The 18,076-nt window shown below is 36.1% G+C and overlaps 1 protein-coding gene and 1 long non-coding RNA gene across 2 annotated transcripts; both read right to left on the bottom strand.

Annotated features, from left to right (window-relative positions):
* Positions 1 to 453: 453 nt before the first annotated feature.
* Positions 454 to 1,317, bottom strand: LOC116175101. Its single transcript, XM_031493236.1, has one exon. The coding sequence runs from the start codon at positions 1,315 to 1,317 to the stop codon at positions 454 to 456; it is 864 nt and encodes a 287-aa protein (XP_031349096.1).
* An 11,768-nt stretch (positions 1,318 to 13,085) lies between these two features.
* Positions 13,086 to 17,501, bottom strand: LOC116160228. Its single transcript, XR_004143164.1, has 2 exons — positions 15,626 to 17,501; positions 13,086 to 13,332 (listed from the first exon to the last, which is right to left on the bottom strand). It is a non-coding gene; the product is annotated as an uncharacterized LOC116160228 (long non-coding RNA).
* Between the last annotated feature and the right edge of the window lie 575 nt (positions 17,502 to 18,076).

The following is an 18,076-nucleotide window of genomic DNA, read 5'->3' on the forward strand; positions in this document are numbered from 1 at the left end:
TCGTAGACAAATTTTCTGAATCCTTATCACCTTCATTGCACTTTCTACTTTCTGATGTTGTATCCCTCTTCTGGAGAACAGGACATAAAATTACATAATGTCTCTTACTACATACGATACACTTCACTCGATATTTACAAGATTTTGATCTATGACCAAATCGTAGGCAAGTAAAACAACGTTTTGTCTCTTTAAGCTTCTGTTTTCTGTCTTCTAGTGACCACCCTTGTGCGATGAAACAATCTTGAGTATCGTGACTCTTTTCACAAAATCCACAAGAGCTTTTAACATTTCCAGAGTGTAGTTCCATTGCCGTAGGAATTTTCTCAACTTTTTTCTGGATTACATTTTTTACTTTATTCGAAGGATTTGAAGCCAAACCAAAACCTTCTTGAGCCAAGGAAATTCGTTGTTCACCTTCAACTTCCATACGTAAGAACTGCATCAATTTATTCAACTTATTTGTGGTTTTGTCAGCATCCTTCCCTTCCACTCCGCACTTCTTTGCCATGCTTGTAATATATTAGCGGGCAGACAGGACTCCACCATCGGATACAACATTGAGTCATATTTGTCTGAAGTTACTTTTAACGACTCCAATGCACGCAAATGACTTTCCAACTGGTCATAAAGTTTTGACAAATCATCCTGTTTTTCAGTTTGACTGACATTGTGAATAATTAATTTTAGCATTTCACGCACATAAACTTCAACCAAGAATTCTTCTCTCCCAAACCTCTCTTTCAACGCTTTTACGGCTTTGGGATAATTCTCTGCAGTCTGCGGATAACTACACACCAATTCATGGGCACGGGACCCATCTACCATCAATTGTACCAAAAATTGAAACTTGTCACTGTCATGTATGGTAATGTCTTCGTCTATCTTTTTAAACTGACTCCAAAATCCTAACCACTCTTTGACTTCTCCGTTAAACTTTTTGTAGTTAAATTTTGGCAATTTAAAATTTCTTTGATTACCCAATACTGGCAAGTTCTCATTTTCAGTTATGGATTTGCATTTTCCATCTCTCAGCACTTCAAACACTCGCCTTGCTGTTTGAAACATTTTCTTATATTGAGCAATATCATCAAATTCTTCATTTTGTTGATCATCGTCCACGTTGTCGTCAAGCATTTGGTTTTTGATCGTATCGTCCAATGTTTGCAATTCCCGATGAGTATCCTCCAACATTAATACATTCACACGCATCTGATCCAAATCCGGAATAGTATTTTGGCTTTCAACGTTTATGTCATCACACAACTTCTTCAACTGCCGCCTGACAGGACGACGCGCTCTCTCTAATCGATCCATAGGTTTTCAAGTTTTCGAATTATCCAACAACTCACAGATCACGTCGGGGTCACCAAAAATGTTCTAGTTGATGCGGCTAGGGACTACAACTACCCGTTGATAGTTTAACCGCGTGTGTAAAAAGATAATTCACGAAAAAGAGAATATTCTATAATCGATCAATTTTATTTTATTGACAAATTTCTATTAATTTCAAATCTGTTACATACATACTTGATTACTATAAATGCATCTTTCTTCATTATACATGTATACAACAGATGAACTTTGTTTTTTATTTTTGAATATTTAAACCATGTGATTACTGTTCATTATACTCCTCACTATAAATTTATGTTTTAAAATATTTGGTATTTTTATTTATTTTTGAATATATTTTAATATTTAATAAATTAATGCCTCCATTGTCTTCCAGATTAATCCAAATGTGCAATTCACATAATTTGAATTTCTAATATAGCAGTGGAGAAGGAACGTATTTTTAGTAGACATGAGTAGTATTCCATTTTAATATGGGTAGACAAGTGTAGACACAAACAAATTATTATAATAAATATGAACAGAGATATTATGAATGTATTCTAAGAACTTCCCAGCTTTAAAAAAATTAATATGGATAAAGGGCAATTTAACTGTAATTATGAGTAAAAAGATTTGAAGAAAGTTTTAAAATTATGAAGAGCTGGGACTGTAAAAACTAAAGTCATATTAAACTTGCCATTTTTTACATCAGAGCGATCAGAATCACAGGATTCTTCTTTTTTCAAGTGACTGACCATTAAAACGGCTTAAAAGATTTACATGACATTTCATAAAAAAAATTAGTGTTGACCACGGACGACTGAAATTCGCTGACACTTTGAAATTTCCGGGTGCGTGTTGCCCTCAAGTACGTTTCGCGTCACAAACTGCATGCACGGGATTAAAAAATGTCCCTAATATTTTCAGAAGCTCAAAAAAATGATCCAAAATTAAAACCATTGCTCGAAACGAATTCCTCCTCACTCCACAAATACATTTGTTTCAAAAACTACGTCAAGAAATATTCAAGAAGGGAGAAGCCTTATTATCCACGGTATGTGCCATCCAGGAATTCGCGCAATTAAGAAATTGGTATCACTTACCAATATTACAGTACCAGCTGTAGCAACAGCATTTCTGAGCATTTATCCTAGTACCTAAATGTGTTTGCACAGATCAAGAGAAACAGGTTGAAATTGTACTGTTTGAGGAGGGCAACAGGACTACTGCAAATCACCCCAAGGTCATTAAACATGGTAACACTGAAAACAATAATTACAGGTATCGGCACGGAAGAAGGCGAAATATCACCTATCCCCGTGAAAATAATAATTCGAAAGCCAGTTATAGCAAATGAAACATTTGTAGATTCGACGATTGCATTGCACGCATGTTTTTTATGCGATCTGAGTGTGTGAAACCACCTCTGAGTCTGACTACATGTGAAGGCTTCCATAGAGCAATAAAACGTGATAGGACTATAACGTCAAGAATAAGAATGTTAAAGTATCCATATCTAGTCACGTTTATAAAATGTTGCGGATGTAAAATTTGATGTCTTGATGCCGCTTGTGGGATTTGATCCGATTTATGCGTATTTGGATTTTTCAACCACGCGCTTTGGTATTGTCTTTGTTTGTTTCGATGTTACATTTGGGGTTTATTTTTAGCGGAATCCGGTAGGAGCTTGTCTTATCTCTGTCGCATGGTAATTAATCTTTGGGGTCATGGGGGTATTCGAGGGAGAAGCCTTATTATCCATTCAGAGCATCGTATAAGTATGGGCCAATTTCAATCGACATAAAAACGCAGTGCTCAACATAGGTACGCCTTGAAGGTTAGGGGAAGAGTTTTTTCCCTCGCCCAAATTGTCCTAATATAGTCGCCGAGTGCAAAAACATAAGCGGGTCCGATGAAGACCAACCACGTCTGTTATACATGTAAGGGTATAGCAGAAGATTGGCCCCTCATGCTCCGTAAGAACGATCTTTAGAACCGTCAACACTGTGGCGTTTCAAGTCTTATCTGCTTGCACACTCGCTTCTTATCTGAAAGTGCTTCATTCTATTGTCTTTTAGTCCTGTTCTTTTTTGTTATGAAACGGTACATGTACAAAACTTCCTATATAATTGCAAATTTGTAACGTCAAAACAAAATCTTCCTAAGTGCAAGTCTTACATCCTATGCCGTTAGTTTAGAGAGAAGTGAAGGAAACATTTGGACTTTCAGAAAATTTTTGAGACAAAAAATAATGTTCCTATTTTTTTCAACGCTTACTAAGCCGCAGAAACCTGGAAAAACTCACTGCTGCCTATTCACATTAATATTCAATTCTGATTTTACAATAAGAAGCTTTGCCACAGAAATAAAATGTCATTGTAGGATAGTAGTAAATTATAGACCTGGTTTTTTCAAGTTTGCTTTACTGGCCAAAAATTTTACTTGGTTGCTAATTTTTTCTTGTGCAGAGCATTCGTAAGGGCTTCTTGGGACCGAGTATGCGAGGGATTAATTTTTCAGCGTTAAGTATTTCAGGGGTTTACGCTTTTGAGCAAACTTTGCTCTATAACTTTGGGGTCGCATAGTAGCTTGAACGAAATCGATCCATTTTATGACTAAAGAACGTCATGCACCATGGTCTCAAAAAGTAGATATCCCTACGTAATAATCAAGTGGTTATTCAAGGATCACCGGATAATAGCCATCTGAAAAAGAATTTTTTTACATACACTGCAAGTAAGGCGAACATGTAAAGTACGTTTCATTTAAATTATTACGACTATTTTATGGCGCAGAAACGCTCCAACCTGGCAAAAATAAATGTGTGTAACATTAAAATTTTGCTACTTTATGACTTCACAAAAGTTACCGACATAATAAAATTCGTGGCAATATATGTTGTACGCGTATACTTATTTTTTTTTACTATTGTAGGTTAACTTTTCATTTCCTTTACATTTATTTACGTCTGCAAGTGCATTAATGTTAAAATTTGATGTTATATTGCTAGTCTCATGCTCGGTTTCACAAACGATGATTAAGGTTAATCGTTGAGGCGTTTGATAGTGTCTCACATCATATACTAATGCGTAAACTTAAAGAAATATGTAATTTTGACGTAAATAGCCTAAAGCTAATAGAATCGTATCTGTCTGATAGATTCCAACATGTGACTACTAACGGAGTGATCTCTGATAAATTACGCATTAAAAGAGGAGTACCGCAGGGGTCAATATTAGGTCCACTGCTTTTTCTAATATATTTTAATGATTTTCCTTATTATATAAAACCGTATGCGGACTGCATTCTCTACGCAGATGACTCAACGCTCTTGATAAACCGAGAAACTCTGGAGGATGTCTTGCCCATACGAGATGTACTACTCTCTCTTACAACCACATGGTGTACTGCAAATGATTTAATTCTGAATCGTACAAAAACAGTGGAACTCTTGTCCACATTAAAGAGACACACCTATAATAACCCCGAATCTATTAAGTTTCTCGGATTACATATCGACGCTACGTTAACATTAAAAATGCATACTAGAAATACTTGTAAAAAAATAAGCAGTAACATCTATGTCTTACGGCGATTGGCAAATAATGTCTCAAAGAACACGCTTGTAACTGCATATTATGCCTTAGTCCACGCAATAATCTATTATGGAATTTTAATTTGGGGAAACTGCGCCTCATCCATCGACGTCTTTGCTCTACAGAGGCGATCTATTCGCATACTGGATTCAGTACCTTATAGAGCTGACTGCAGAAACTCATTCCGCGCATTGCGTATACTAACTCTGCCATCAATTTATATTCTAGAATGTGTTCTATACGCTAAATCCAACCAAGCGGATTTCCAAACGCACTCGAGCTATCATAATCATAATACGAGGCATAAAGACAACATTCGAACGCAATACTGCAGACTAACCAAATCGCAAAACCACCATTCGTATCAGGCACAAAATTTTTTTAATATGCTCCCAAGGCATATTCAAAATCTTGACAAAGTGCAAATCAAAAAAATTCTTAAAAGACACCTTATTAATAAAGCATATTATTCCACCACTGAATGTATTCACGATGGGTTTAGTAATCTCTAATTGTTAGTGATTTGTTTATTTATTTATTTGCTTGTTGTTAGTTGATATACGTTGTTTGTAATCTCTACTATATATTTTTAGACGAATGTAAGCGCTTTTGCGTAGTAGCATGTAAAATAAATATTATTATTATTATTATATTATTATTATATTATTATTATTATTATTATTAATGATTAAGAATATTAGAATGTTAGCCACCTTTGATTATACGCTCAGATGTTTTCCATTCTAATATTTTAACCTTAATCATAGTTTGTGAAACCGGACATCAGTGTCTTTAGTAAAGGACGACACGTGGGTCATATCACATACCTATGTGATCATATTATTCACACAAGAGCCAGTGTGATCTCAAGAATTTACGATTATACTGCGATTCGTGTGTCAATTGCCCACAACTTCTTTAACAAGCTGGCCAAGTTACGTACATACTGTCAAAAAAGTAAAATTTGCAATCGTAAATCCCTATTTCATTCATTGAATCACCGGTTTGAGGGATTTGTGGCTTTACTATTGCAGATTTACGTTTTTTTTTAAATTTTGACGTGCAATGGGCGTAACATGTGTTTACAAAAAATTCACTGATTTCGCAATCCTTGCAACCATCGGAGACATTGGAAATGATACTTAACCGTATAACCTATAAAGTCATAAATAACCCTTATTCACACGTAATAATCTTGCTCCACTCGCTCGCAAGCTCGCTCGTGTCGCAAACGTAAACTTTCTGAATAATAAGCGGTTTAACATGATTATAATACTATCACGGGCGATGTGCGAGAAATTTAAATTCGAATTAACCAAACCCCTGCTGTCTGTTAAGTAAGTACCGTATCGACAGTGTCCGCGACTTTTCCTGAATCTACCGATTCCAGTCGAGTACGGTACAATCAACACTAGACGCGACACAACGTGTCTTCTTTTCTACCCGGTAAACCTGGTAAATTCATACCTATACAAAACATAAGCATTTCCAATGCAAAAAACGTTGTTTTTATCTAACCAAGGTTCGGAAATCTTTCCTTTGCGAGTCGGTGCCGTTTTCAGTTATTTATTTTTGGAAGTGGACGGGGTTTCAGTCAAAGGCTGCTCTAGCAACCGCACCTGCCATACACTTACAAATATCCATGTCCGAACCCGGATTCGAACCAGGGACCCTTAGTGCCGCAATCGGACTTGTACGCCACTGCGCCACACAGGCCGGTTTCATGTATCAACACCATACGTATATCTTCCTACACTGGATACAATACGTGGACTCATTTTGAATAGAAACAAATGCCTGGAATCATTTTAAAGTTTTAAATTGAAAAGCATCCCATGGATCGGATTATTGGCGCTTCGAATCAGGTAGATGCGGATGCATTAGGATAGCAAGTTCACCATAACCAGTACATTAGTGCCTACTCTGTGATATCGTTTGAGTAGTCTCTCAAAACTACAAAATCTGCTACCTATTAAGAACGTTGATATTTTCATTTACTGGCTGGGGGCACTTGGAAACAAGGCAGTGCATAAGATAATTAGCATGTTAATGTACAGTTCTATTTAGGCACTTCCGAGATGCTAAATACACGAAGTCAATTTTTGATAGGTACCTTTAAGGATATGCTATTCTTTAATGCTGTCTAAGTACCAATTAAATATGCATTCAATTTTCTGATACGTTTAGGATTATACTCGTACTGGCGACCTTCCAAAGACCAAATGCCACTTAACTAGCCAGTACAGGGGATATTGATGTTTGGTACATAAATAGCCTAGATACAAAATATAAATGCGATCAGTTGCGTTGTAACTTACGGATGTGCTTTGTAATGGTAGCATGTTGCATTTAAATTTTTTCTTAGAATTAGGCAAAGTTGGAAACGAAGGAAAAGGTTTCTTCGGTAAAAATTTATAAACATGCAGATTTTCCGTCGGCAAGTGATTAAACTTGTCATCTGAATTTAAGCACAAAGAAATTATTTGAGCCAGTAACAGTTACACGAAATTTGCGTGACTGAGCTGTTGAAATGTATAAAGACAATTTATTAAATTTGCAGTTTCGAAGTTGTTTGGTCGGTACGAAGGAGCGATTGTTTATGTGCGAAATTACATCTGCGCGATGTTAAAATAACATTAAAGGTATTGACCTTTAAATTTCGAGTACGTAATAAGTAGCCCAGTCAATAAAACTTTTTTGTCGCAACTAATTAGTGGAAAGCTGGATTTTTTATATGTGATACAACCTTATGAGACATGTATTTCCCCAAAAGTCCCCGCTTCTCCCCTTTGAGCTTTCTCCCTCAAAGGTAGAAAAAACAGAGTTTTCATATATTGATTGTAGAATGCTTATTATTTATACCAGAGTGATAATTTTTTTTTAATTGTTCCTAAATAGTTGCCCTACAGTATTTGTTTTAAAAACATTTTTATTAAACCATTGGTTTTTCAGACATACCACTAAAAAGTGAAAAAAAAATGAAATTTTTAGTAAAACACTTTTGTTTTTGCTCTGCAACTTTGTAATTGTAAGATTAAGTAAAAATGTAATATATAACGCATGTAGCACACCTTTTAAGCTTTAAAAATATATAGTACATCAGTCTTATGATTGTACTGGCGTACAACAGAGCATCGCTTAAGAGAGCGCGTGCGTGCTGCTCGAACGCCCCCGCCGCACGTTATCATTTCAAAAATCCACTTAAGCTCCTACATTATATTACATCTTAAAGCCACCATCTCACTTGGATTGTTTTTTTAAATTTATTTGTCTGATTGGCATCACGGACCACCCGCCCACCCACCACACTCGAATGAACATTTGTACAGTTTTATTTACAGAGAGATTATAGTTACATATTCGTCTATTTACTTACAATATTTACAAATATTTGATTGCTACAGTACAGATACAGTAAGTCATTAGGGGCAAATGGCTCTGTATTAGGAACAGGCCTTAAAGCCTTTTTTGTCATTCCATTTTCTCTCACAGTAGCGTACTTCCAACCCCATTCCGTTGGATTAAGTTTATTTCCTATCCAAAATTGAATTTGAAGATAAACTCTCAACAGATGTTGATGAGCTGCACTCGAGGTTGGAGGTAGTTTTACTAGGTCGAAGTTGGATCTGACTGAGCTGACAAAGCAAAAAGGTTATCACTCTGTTATAAATACTAAGCATTCTACAGTCAATATATGAAAACTCTGTTTTTTCTAACTTTGAGGGAGCTGGAGGGGAAAGCTCAAAGGGGAGAGGCGGGGACTTTTGGGAAAATACTTGTCTCTTAAGGTAGTATCACATATAAAAAATCCAGCTTTCCACTAATTAGTTGCGACAAATGGTAATTTTAGGCCTTTATTTACTGGGCTAAAGGGTAAACGGATAGTTAACACACGTATTAAAGAGACATCCATAAAAATAAAGTGTCTTGTTTATGGAAAAATTCTCTTTTTTATGCAGTAACATAAAAAATATTTAAAACCTTGATAATATTCATAAATTGTCGTGATAACAAAATTTGAATTTCTTGCAATGTATAAACATTGGAGGTAGCCGTTGGAGTAAATTTCATTTTGAAGGCAGCTGTTTTGGTCAATTAGTAGAAGAAAAAGTATCTGACGGAAGGGTTCCAAACTGCAGCTCTTCTATACTAGTGGTTCTCAACCGGTGGGTCACAGGACGTGTCCGAGGGAGTTACAGCTATTGTAGACGTTTTTATTGTGTATTGAACACTTATAATTTATAGGGGGGGGGGGGGGGCCAAAAAACCTAAACCTAAAAAGGGGGTAAGGGGGTCGCAGGTTGGGAATTACAGTTCTATACCATTGTCGATGGAAGGGGGATGTTACCGTCTTGTTACTGTATCATCAACATTAGCTACAAGGACGTTCTGTTTACGAGGTACTGCAGTATGTATGTATTTATATCATATTACCAGTTTTATATTTATAAGAAAAATTTTCATAGTTTTCAAACACCTTGACGTTTAAAGATTATTAAGGAAAACATAAATCAGAGATTAACGTCTAGAAAACATTTCAAACAGTTTTTTATTGCATCTGTTTGAACCCATGAAAATTAGATTTGGTCTCGGATTTGGTAGAATAAATAAGTTTTTCATTTAAAATCGAGTTCATTAGAGAAAATATCTACATTCATAGGTTCATTCCGATTATGTGTAAGGTAGTTTTGTTTTATAAAATCTTATGCCTTTTATTGTTATTTCATTTCAATTTAACTTGACTTTAGTTCACAAAGACCGCGGTGAGCATCTTAATTTAATTAGTTGGAATTTCCTAATGAAATAGAAAAAGATGTGTAAAGTGAAATGTAATTTGGAACCATAACATCATATAAATTTTTGCATCAATATATTTGAATGTTGAGATTTGATTTTGCAAGCAAGTTATTCAGGAAATTAAATTTTCTTGCAAGTAACCATAAAAATTATCACAGGAGCTAGCCGTCGGTCATTCAACAAGGTTTATAAAAGTTTATCAAGTTACAATAAATGTCAATAATGATATAGAAGGCATCAATATTAAACTTGTTATTTGTTTATTTGTTTAACCAGACACCATACAGAATAAAAGTTCCAATTACATGGCACTGGGGCTCTGAACAAACATTAGAACTTAAGATCTAATTTGATTTATTATTGCATTTAGGGGATCGTGAAAATTGCGACATTTTCAGCTATCTACGTGCAAAATTAGATGAGTTAGTAGACGTGGGATACTTTCTGACTCGAAGGACCAATTTTCAAATGAGTATAACCAAAGACATATAACTTTTCTTAGAATAATGATTTAAAAAAACTGTTCGACCATTTTGTTCCTTATCTGACCAAGTAGGTACACAAAAATTTCGTGGAATTCTCTCCATTTTCGTCGTCCGGCCAAGAATTGCAGTTTTTTTTTCGAAATTCCAAAAAATGATTTCAGATTCGTGATTTCATGTTCAAAAACCCCCAGACACCAGATTTCGTGGAAATAAGAATTTGCTTGCACCCCCTATTTAGGGCGGAAAAGGCATATCCCAAAAAGTACTCAAAGACGTGCCATCGGTCTTTGTAACTTGCTAAGAAAAAATTAAAGAAGAAATGCAAAACTTTTTAGCGCATTATGTGCTATTGTTTGCATTTTGTCCGTCTGTCCGTCGGGACTCACTTCTGCCGTGTTGAACTTTTAGGGGAATGGGTCCTAGTCCTGGAACTTTTCGCAATAGGTAGCCTATATCTTGAAGGTGTACTAGACGGCCATCAAATTTCGCTGTCCTGGGGGGGTGGGGGGATATGAATTATTTTCTGAATTTCTTACATGCGACAACCTCAGATTCTGCATACGCATGCCTCTAGTGGTGCCATGTAAAACTGGCTTTAACTCTAATGAAAGGGCTCAAAGAAAGAAATTCATTTCTACCAACCACAGTCCTCCTCGACCCCTATAGTGATCGCTTATAATTCTTCCTATCTCCAGAGCGGAGTGTCGGTGGAGGGTACTTATAAAAGCCGATTGGAACTTCTAGACGAAATATACAGGGTTTCAATTTTAAAACCTGCAGTTGAAAAGCTACTGAAAAATGGTTTCCAGTAGTACCAATAAAGTCATAATTCATTAAGACAATTTCAGAAAAATTTAATAACTAATAAAAAACAGATCCCGTTTCTTCGAATTTAGCGACCAAATCTTGAACATAGGCATGGCTTAACATTTCCCCCGGTATGTCTCTCATTAAACGTTCTAGCGGTTCTAAAAGATGATCGATTTTCCGAGCCATAAATGTAAAAGATTCACTAACTTTATAAAGGATTAGGGGTATTACACCCCTTAATTAAACACTATACGACAATTTACAGTGGGCGTTTATTGAACAGTAACAATGGCTCGATACATTGCTCTATTTCTCGACCGTCTTTCTTGGATGTCGCGTACGAAGTCCTCATATGTGGGCCGCGCTCCTTCGCGCACCCCTTGGTATAATAAAGCTGCCTTAGCGAGCCGTAATAAAGCGTGATGTTTTCATGTTTCACGAAGTTCCGCTTACACGGCCATCCTGTCATCGGTGCGTCCTCGCGCCGATTTCTCAGGTTAATCTGAAAATGCAAAACAGCGAAACAGATTTCTGTTGGACAACAAAATTTTTTTTTTTTTTGTTTTTTTTTTTTTTGTTTTTAAATTTTATTTTAGTATTAAATCCTTTCTTTTCTTCTGTTGAATTCATTTTTTTTTTTTTTTTTTTTTTTTTACTAATTACATTAAAAAAAAAAGTGTTTAAAGAAATTCGCGCCGCGACGGTGCGGTCCGAAAAAGTGTTGTTTGTAACGTCGAGTGCCATGCAAGACAACAGACAAGTGAGTTGCAGAAAATTTTGATTACCTAAGTGGAAGCGCAATAACGTAAACCGAAATCGTATAGTAGGGAACAGTTTTCGTTTTTTATTGACTAGCCCTCGTGCGAGTAGGTGCCCGGATGAAAAGTTGTGGCACATTAAACTGTTTACATGCTCACTTCTGTGAGTAGAGTACAATTCGGTTAGAAACTTGCGTTCCGCCTTACCAATACAATGACCACAATTGGAACGTGAGCTTTAGGAACTTAAGCGGGTTCGACGCAAGACCATTAAATTTAAATCGGTCAAGAATTCCAAATACGTTTTGATATACGCGGGAAATAATACAAAAGTTACGACGCAAAACCCGTTTTTAGGAAGAAATTGCCATCGCCAGACATTGAAAACAATGCATTGAATTTCTACTTCCAAATCAAGCATTTATTGCCAAAACCAAGATACCTCAATTAAACTTTTGATTAGAACAGTGACATTTCGTAACCAAGGAAACGCCTCTTTAACTTCTTAATTTATGACGTCTGAAACCCTATTCGAACTGAATGTGAGTGGTAAAAACTAGTTTAAAGTTAAAAATAGAAACCGCATTGACCCTTTAAAAACTCATCATTACCTAAGTGAGGGAAAGTTGCTGTCGTCTTAAAAAAAAAACGCACTTTAATACATCGCGCTCGTCGTTTGGTGTGCAAAAAGAGCAGCTGACCGCGACAACACGTACCTAAGCTGGATGTTCCTCAAGGATTAGGGGTATTACACCCCTTAATTAAACACTATACGACAATTTACAGTGGGCGTTTATTGAACAGTAACAATGGCTCGATACATTGCTCTATTTCTCGACCGTCTTTCTTGGATGTCGCGTACGAACACGAAGTCCTCATATGTGGGCCGCGCTCCTTCGCGCACCCCTTGGTATAATAAAGCTGCCTTAGCGAGCCGTAATAAAACGTGATGTTTTCATGTTTCACGAAGTTCCGCTTACACGGCCATCCTGTCATCGGTGCGTCCTCGCGCCGATTTCTCAGGTTAATCTGAAAATGCAAAACAGCGAAACAGATTTCTGTTGGACAACAAAATTTTTTTTTTTTTTGTTTTTTTTTTTTTTGTTTTTAAATTTTATTTTAGTATTAAATCCTTTCTTTTCTTCTGTTGAATTTTTTTTTTTTTTTTTTTTTTTTTACGTTTCGAATATTTTTTTTTTTTATGGGATTAATTGGGATAATTCAGGAATAAAATCGTTTTTGATTACAAAAAGGCTTTTTTTTTTTTTTTTAAATTGAATGATGATTTCAAAAATATTTACGAATGCTGCTTGCACCTTTTTTTTTTATCTGTTTTTTTTTTGACGATATGAATCGAGTTAAGGATCAACGTGACTTACACTTTTTTCCATTAGCATTCTCGAGGTGTGGAGGTCAGGCATTGGATTCGCCATGAAGAGATACTGTAACTCGTAGTTTGTGTTTGGGTAAAGCGTGCCTCTCTGTTTCGAATGGTGGATGGACTTTTCCATTCTAATATTAGGTGTCCTCCACCAGCTATCTGCTAACCTTCTATACTCTACAGCCACCGAATATATCCAACCAATTGGTGCTAGAAAATAATTAAAATTTATTATAGAAAACTGATGCATTGACAGTGAGCCTTAAGACTTCCCTTGGATTAGGCAGCTCTACTTCAATTGATGCACATAGAACGAATGGTTCATCTATGGGAGACGATGCCCCAGCGCTAAAGGACCATGTGTAATTTGTAAAGGGCCGAAATTTGATGTTTTCTTTTCCCCAAATTCGATGGAACTGCCATATTCCGAACGCTTTTGCAGATTCCATATTGTGTTATGTCTGGATTTGCGATGATTCGCCGAGTAGTGACAGTTCTTGCGATAGGTGTTGAAGGAAATCCTTTATTGAATGCTGCGCATACTCGCAGGCGTGACATCGGCGAACTTTTTGCAGAATGTCCGTTTTTTTCCGCTACGATAAAAGTTGACTCTTCCGAAGGTAATCTGGTATAGTCCACCGGAACGCTCTTGTTGTCATTCGCTTGGAGTTCTAGGTGAAGTCCGCAGATTATACAAAATATTGTAGTTTCGTTATCCCGAGGAATTGATGGGTGGTATTTTAATTTTGCGGGGTAATAATGCATCATGATCTCCTGTGTTCATCTGTGGTCATCTGAACCGAACGACGCCGGGATGATATTCCATCCTCTTATTTGCTACCTTCCGCTAATTCCTTCATCTTTGATGTCGGAACGCGCGAGTTCCCCAATAAAAACATTCCGATGATTCCGGAATTTCAAACATTCCGAGTGTTCCGGAAAGTGTTCCTAAAAAAAAAAAAAAAAAAAAAAAACATTCCGATGTACAGAAATTAAAAAAAAAAAAAAAAAAAAAAAACACCCATCCCAACGGCCATCCTGTAATCGGTGCGTCCTCGCGCCGATATCTCAGGTTAATTGGAAATCGAAAAGCAGTGATCTTTTTTTTTTTTTTTTTTAGTGTGATTAATGTGCTTTTGTAATTATTATTCTTAGAATGGGATTCATTGGATGGGGGTTTTTTTTTTTTTTTTTTTTTAATTTCTGTACATCGGAATGTTTTTTTTTTTTTTTTTTTTTTTTTTTTTTTTATTCCGGAACACTCGGAATGTTTGAAATTCCGGAATCATCGGAATGTTTTTTTTTTTTTTAAATTCCGGAACACTCGGAATGTTTGAAATTCCGGAATCATCGGAATGTTTTTTTTTTTAATTCCGGAACACTCGGAATGTTTGAAATTCCGGAATCATCGGAATGTTTTTTTTTTTTTTTTTTTTCCGGAACACTCGGAATGTTTGAAATTCCGGAATCATCGGAATGTTTTTTTTTTTTTTTTTTTTTTTTTTTTTTTTTTTTTTTTTAATTCCGGAACACTCGGATGTTAAAAATTCCGAATCATCGGAATGTTTTTTCTTTTTTTTTTTTTTTTATTCCGGAACACTCGGAATGTTTGAAATTCCGGAATCATCGGAATGTTTTTTTTTTTTTTTTTATTCCGGAACACTCGGAATGTTTGAAATTCCGGAATCATCGGAATGTTTTTTTTTTTTAATTCCGGAACACTCGGAATGTTTGAAATTCCGGAATCATCGGAATGTTTTTTTTTTTTTTTTTTTATTCCGGAACACTCGGAATGTTTGAAATTCCGGAATCATCGGAATGTTTTTTTTTTTATTTTTTTTTTAGTCCGGAACACTCGGAATGTTTGAAATTCCGGAATCATCAGAGGTTTTTTTTTTTTTTTTTTTTTTTTTTAATTCCGGAACACTCGGAATGTTTGAAATTCCGGAATCATCGGAATGTTTTTTTTTAAATTCCGGAACACTCGGAATGTTTGAAATTCCGGAATCATCGGAATGATTTTTTTTTTTTTTTTTTTTTTTTTTTTTTTTTTTATTCCGGAACACTCGGAATGTTTGAGATTCCGGAATCATCGGAATATTTTTTTTTTTATGGGATTAATTGGGATAATTCAGGAATAAAATCGTTTTTGATTACAAAAAGGCTTTTTTTTTTTTTTTTTTAAATTGAATGATGATTTCAAAAATATTTACGAATGCTGCTTGCACCTTTTTTTTTTATCTGTTTTTTTTTTGACGATATGAATCGAGTTAAGGATCAACGTGACTTACACTTTTTTCCATTAGCATTCTCGAGGTGTGGAGGTCAGGCATTGGATTCGCCATGAAGAGATACTGTAACTCGTAGTTTGTGTTTGGGTAAAGCGTGCCTCTCTGTTTCGAATGGTGGATGGACTTTTCCATTCTAATATTAGGTGTCCTCCACCAGCTATCTGCTAACCTTCTATACTCTACCTCTACAGCCACCGAATATCCAACCAATTGGTGCTAGAAAATAATTAAAATTTATTATAGAAAACTGATGCATTGACAGTGAGCCTTAAGACTTCCCTTGGATTAGGCAGCTCTACTTCAATTGATGCACATAGAACGAATGGTTCATCTATGGGAGACGATGCCCCAGCGCTAAAGGACCATGTGTAATTTGTAAAGGGCCGAAATTTGATGTTTTCTTTTCCCCAAATTCGATGGAACTGCCATATTCCGAACGCTTTTGCAGATTCCATATTGTGTTATGTCTGGATTTGCGATGATTCGCCGAGTAGTGACAGTTCTTGCGATAGGTGTTGAAGGAAATCCTTTATTGAATGCTGCGCATACTCGCAGGCGTGACATCGGCGAACTTTTTGCAGAATGTCCGTTTTTTTCCGCTACGATAAAAGTTGACTCTTCCGAAGGTAATCTGGTATAGTCCACCGGAACGCTCTTGTTGTCATTCGCTTGGAGTTCTAGGTGAAGTCCGCAGATTATACAAAATATTGTAGTTTCGTTATCCCGAGGAATTGATGGGTGGTATTTTAATTTTGCGGGGTAATAATGCATCATGATCTCCTGTGTTCATCTGTGGTCATCTGAACCGAACGACGCCGGGATGATATTCCATCCTCTTATTTGCTACCTTCCGCTAATTCCTTCATCTTTGATGTCGGAACGCGCGAGTTCCCCAATACTTGAGGAACATTCAGCTTAGATACGTGTTGTCGCGGCCAGCTGCTCTTTTTGCACACCAAACGACGAGCGCGATGTATTAAAGTGCGTTTCTTTTTTTTTTAAGACGACAGCAACTTTCCCTCACTTAGGTAATGATGAGTTTTTAAAGGGTCAATGCGGTTTCTATTTTTAACTTTAAACTAGTTTTTACCACTCATATTCAGTTCGAATAGGGTTTCAGACGTCATAAATTAAGAAGTTAAAGAGGCGTTTCCTTGGTTACGAAATGTCACTGTTCTAATCAAAAGTTTAATTGAGGTATCTTGGTTTTGGCAATAAATGCTTGATTTGGAAGTAGAAATTCAATGCATTGTTTTCAATGTCTGGCGATGGCAATTTCTTCCTAAAAACGGGTTTTGCGTCGTAACTTTTGTATTATTTCCCGCGTATATCAAAACGTATTTGGAATTCTTGACCGATTTAAATTTAATGGTCTTGCGTCGAACCCGCTTAAGTTCCTAAAGCTCACGTTCCAATTGTGGTCATTGTATTGGTAAGGCGGAACGCAAGTTTCTAACCGAATTGTACTCTACTCACAGAAGTGAGCATGTAAACAGTTTAATGTGCCACAACTTTTCATCCGGGCACCTACTCGCACGAGGGCTAGTCAATAAAAAACGAAAACTGTTCCCTACTATACGATTTCGGTTTACGTTATTGCGCTTCCACTTAGGTAATCAAAATTTTCTGCAACTCACTTGTCTGTTGTCTTGCATGGCACTCGACGTTACAAACAACACTTTTTCGGACCGCACCGTCGCGGCGCGAATTTCTTTAAACACTTTTTTTTTTAATGTAATTATCTCGGTAGCTATTAGTTAATTATTTGGGCACATCCCACTTCTGATGTAAAAGATTCACTAACTTTATAAAGGATTAGGGGTATTACACCCCTTAATTAAACACTATACGACAATTTACAGTGGGCGTTTATTGAACAGTAACAATGGCTCGATACATTGCTCTATTTCTCGACCGTCTTTCTTGGATGTCGCGTACGAAGTCCTCATATGTGGGCCGCGCTCCTTCGCGCACCCCTTGGTATAATAAAGCTGCCTTAGCGAGCCGTAATAAAGCGTGATGTTTTCATGTTTCACGAAGTTCCGCTTACATAAATATATGAATACGAAAGTCGAGTGTACTAACCTGTACCTACAAAGGAAAAATGCAATATTGCAGAGAACTTCTGTAAGGACTTAATTATTTCATTCTATAGCCGTTATAGAATGAAATAACAAATTTTTCGTATCCTCCCAAATAAAAAAGATATTGAGGTGACCTTATTATCTGAAATACACTGTATGTACTTGTTTTAAGTTTCGTTTTTTTTTTGCTTTTATATTCTTCATATTTTTGTCTCACTTTGATAGCTTGTATTATCTTTTCTTTCTCTTATGCGATATACTTGCACTGCAGTTTATTTTATTATATTGTGCTGTTCTGTTACTGTAAATTATGAACAATAAATACAATTACATTTTTACATCATCAAAAACCTCTAAAAGTGCAGTCGCTGGTTTTACGAGGGCTGCCGTAAGAGTAAACAGTGTCGTTTTCATCATTGTTGATATTATTAATAACAATATCATTTGGAAAATTTATGGGTTTGAAATTTTCAAAAAAATTCCTTCTTCCGTTACCTAGAGTTTGTTAGTTTTATAACCGCAGTTGTAAGGTACTC

Source organism: Photinus pyralis, unplaced genomic scaffold (assembly GCF_008802855.1).
Source record: "Photinus pyralis isolate 1611_PpyrPB1 unplaced genomic scaffold, Ppyr1.3 Ppyr1.4_LG1, whole genome shotgun sequence".
Lineage (NCBI taxonomy): Eukaryota > Metazoa > Arthropoda > Insecta > Coleoptera > Lampyridae > Photinus > Photinus pyralis.

Excerpts from the sequence above, each read along its gene's own strand:
- LOC116175101 (XM_031493236.1), bottom strand. The coding sequence starts at position 1,317 with ATGGATCGATTAGAGAGAGCGCGTCGTCCTGTCAGGCGGCAGTTGAAG.